The 1742-nt window shown below is 46.8% G+C and overlaps 1 protein-coding gene across 1 annotated transcript; it reads right to left on the bottom strand.

Moving 5' to 3' along the window:
- Window positions 1-267: 267 nt before the first annotated feature.
- LOC308505323 (olfactory receptor 1J4-like) lies at window positions 268-1209 on the bottom strand (the record flags this gene model as incomplete). The annotated part of the gene is made up of 1 exon (XM_081067352.1): window positions 268-1209. One exon carries the CDS (start codon window positions 1207-1209, stop codon window positions 268-270), a length of 942 nt encoding a protein of 313 aa, XP_080923478.1.
- Window positions 1210-1742: the final 533 nt, after the last annotated feature.

The raw sequence follows: 1742 nt of genomic DNA, 5'->3' as shown, positions 1-1742 counted from the left end.
AAAGGTATAATCAATTCCCAGGAAAAAGGAGAAACATAAATTGCACTAACTATGTAGTTTTGTATACTAATAGACAAGAGCAATAATCTATAATATCATTTCAGAATTCATAATTTATACTAAACAATAGCAAGGAGAAAAGAGAATGATTGTAACAGAATATAATTCAAGTTATCAAATATCACTGAGAACTTATTCCATGCTGGTGTCAAAATTAAGAGGCTAGCGTCTGGTGATAAACGCGTCTGTCATAAAGATGAGCGATCGTCATTGAAACAAGACATTTACTCTGTTGATGAGTTTCTCCAGGGCCCCCTGAATGTCTCTGTTCCTCAGGCTATAAATGAAAGGGTTCAGCATTGGAGTGACCACTGTGTACATCACAGAAGCAATTATGTTGTTATCACTGGAGGTGTTGGATGAGGGTAAAAAATAGAGCCAAATAATTGTCCCATAGTACAGGGACACCACAGTGAGGTGGGAGCCACAGGTGGACAAGGCTTTGCAGATGCCCTTGGTAGATGGAACCTTCAGGATGGTGGCCCCAATGCGGCCATAAGAGATCAAGATGCATATCAGTGGGAGAGTAATAACGGCCACTCCTACTGTGAAAATGACCAGCTCGTTGAGGGAGGTGTCAGAGCAGGACAACTTGAGCAGGGCACCAAGGTCACAGAAGAAATGGGGGATGGTGCTGTCCTCACAAAAGGACAGCTGGGCCAGGAGAAGGGTGTGGCACAGGGCATTGGCACAAGAGAGGAGCCAGGACCCGGTTACCAGTAAGATACATAGTTCCTCTCTCATGATGGTCATGTAGTGGAGGGGGTCACAGATGGCAACGTATCGATCATATGCCATTGAGGTGAGAAGGAAATTGTCCAAATCAGTAAAAAAAATAAAAAAATACATCTGTGTTACACACCCTGCATAGGGGATGGATTGGTCCTGAGTCAGCATGTTCACGAGCATCCTAGGGACGGTGACAGATGAGAAGCAGATGTCAGAGAAGGCCAAGTGGCTGAGGAAGAAGTACATGGGCGTGTGCAGGCGAGCGTCCAGCCTGATGAGCAGGATGAGGAGCAGGTTCCCCAGCACCGTGGTCAGGTACATGCCCAGGAACAGGATGAAGAACGCCCCCTGCTGCTCGGGCCTGATGGGGAGCCCCCGCAGGAGGAAGTGGGACACGCTGCTCTGGTTCTCAGGCCTCATGCAGCCGTGTGTCTGCTGGGGATAAAAGGACAGTGAATTAAGCACAATTGACAACCGTTGAGTTTAGGAGATGTCCTATCTGAGGTAAGATTGTTTCCATTGAATAAATAGCGTAAAATCTCTAGTGTAGAAACTCAGTGTGTTGGGATCAGTGGAGCTCAGGCAAACACAACTGAGTTAGTAATGTTGCCTGAGCCCAAGGCTTGATGCATTTGATGAGGGTATGGGATATTCTAGGGATTACAGGCAGGACGTCACCGAGCAGCCAGCTGGCTTATTCCTCATCTCCCCAAGGCTCGGGGTTAAAGTGTGATAGTCATTGGACAGTGGTGATTGCAGTGTCCCTGTCCTTAGGAACTTGTAATGACAGGTGATTTCAGCAATAGCACAGAGAAGTGATGAGCTCTGGTGTACACACACACACCCACACACACACACACACACACACCTGTTCCTGAAGAAGGATGTCTAGTTCTTCTCTGAATCTTATGCTGCAGTCATCTAGCATCCGGGAATGGGAACTGGTTTCTCAG

The sequence above is a fragment of the Rhinolophus hipposideros genome (genome assembly GCF_964194185.1).
Source record: "Rhinolophus hipposideros genome assembly, chromosome: 11".
Taxonomy (NCBI): Eukaryota; Metazoa; Chordata; class Mammalia; order Chiroptera; family Rhinolophidae; genus Rhinolophus; species Rhinolophus hipposideros.
The sequence above is the reverse complement of the archived record's forward strand: the minus strand, read 5'-3'. Positions and strand labels throughout refer to the sequence as shown.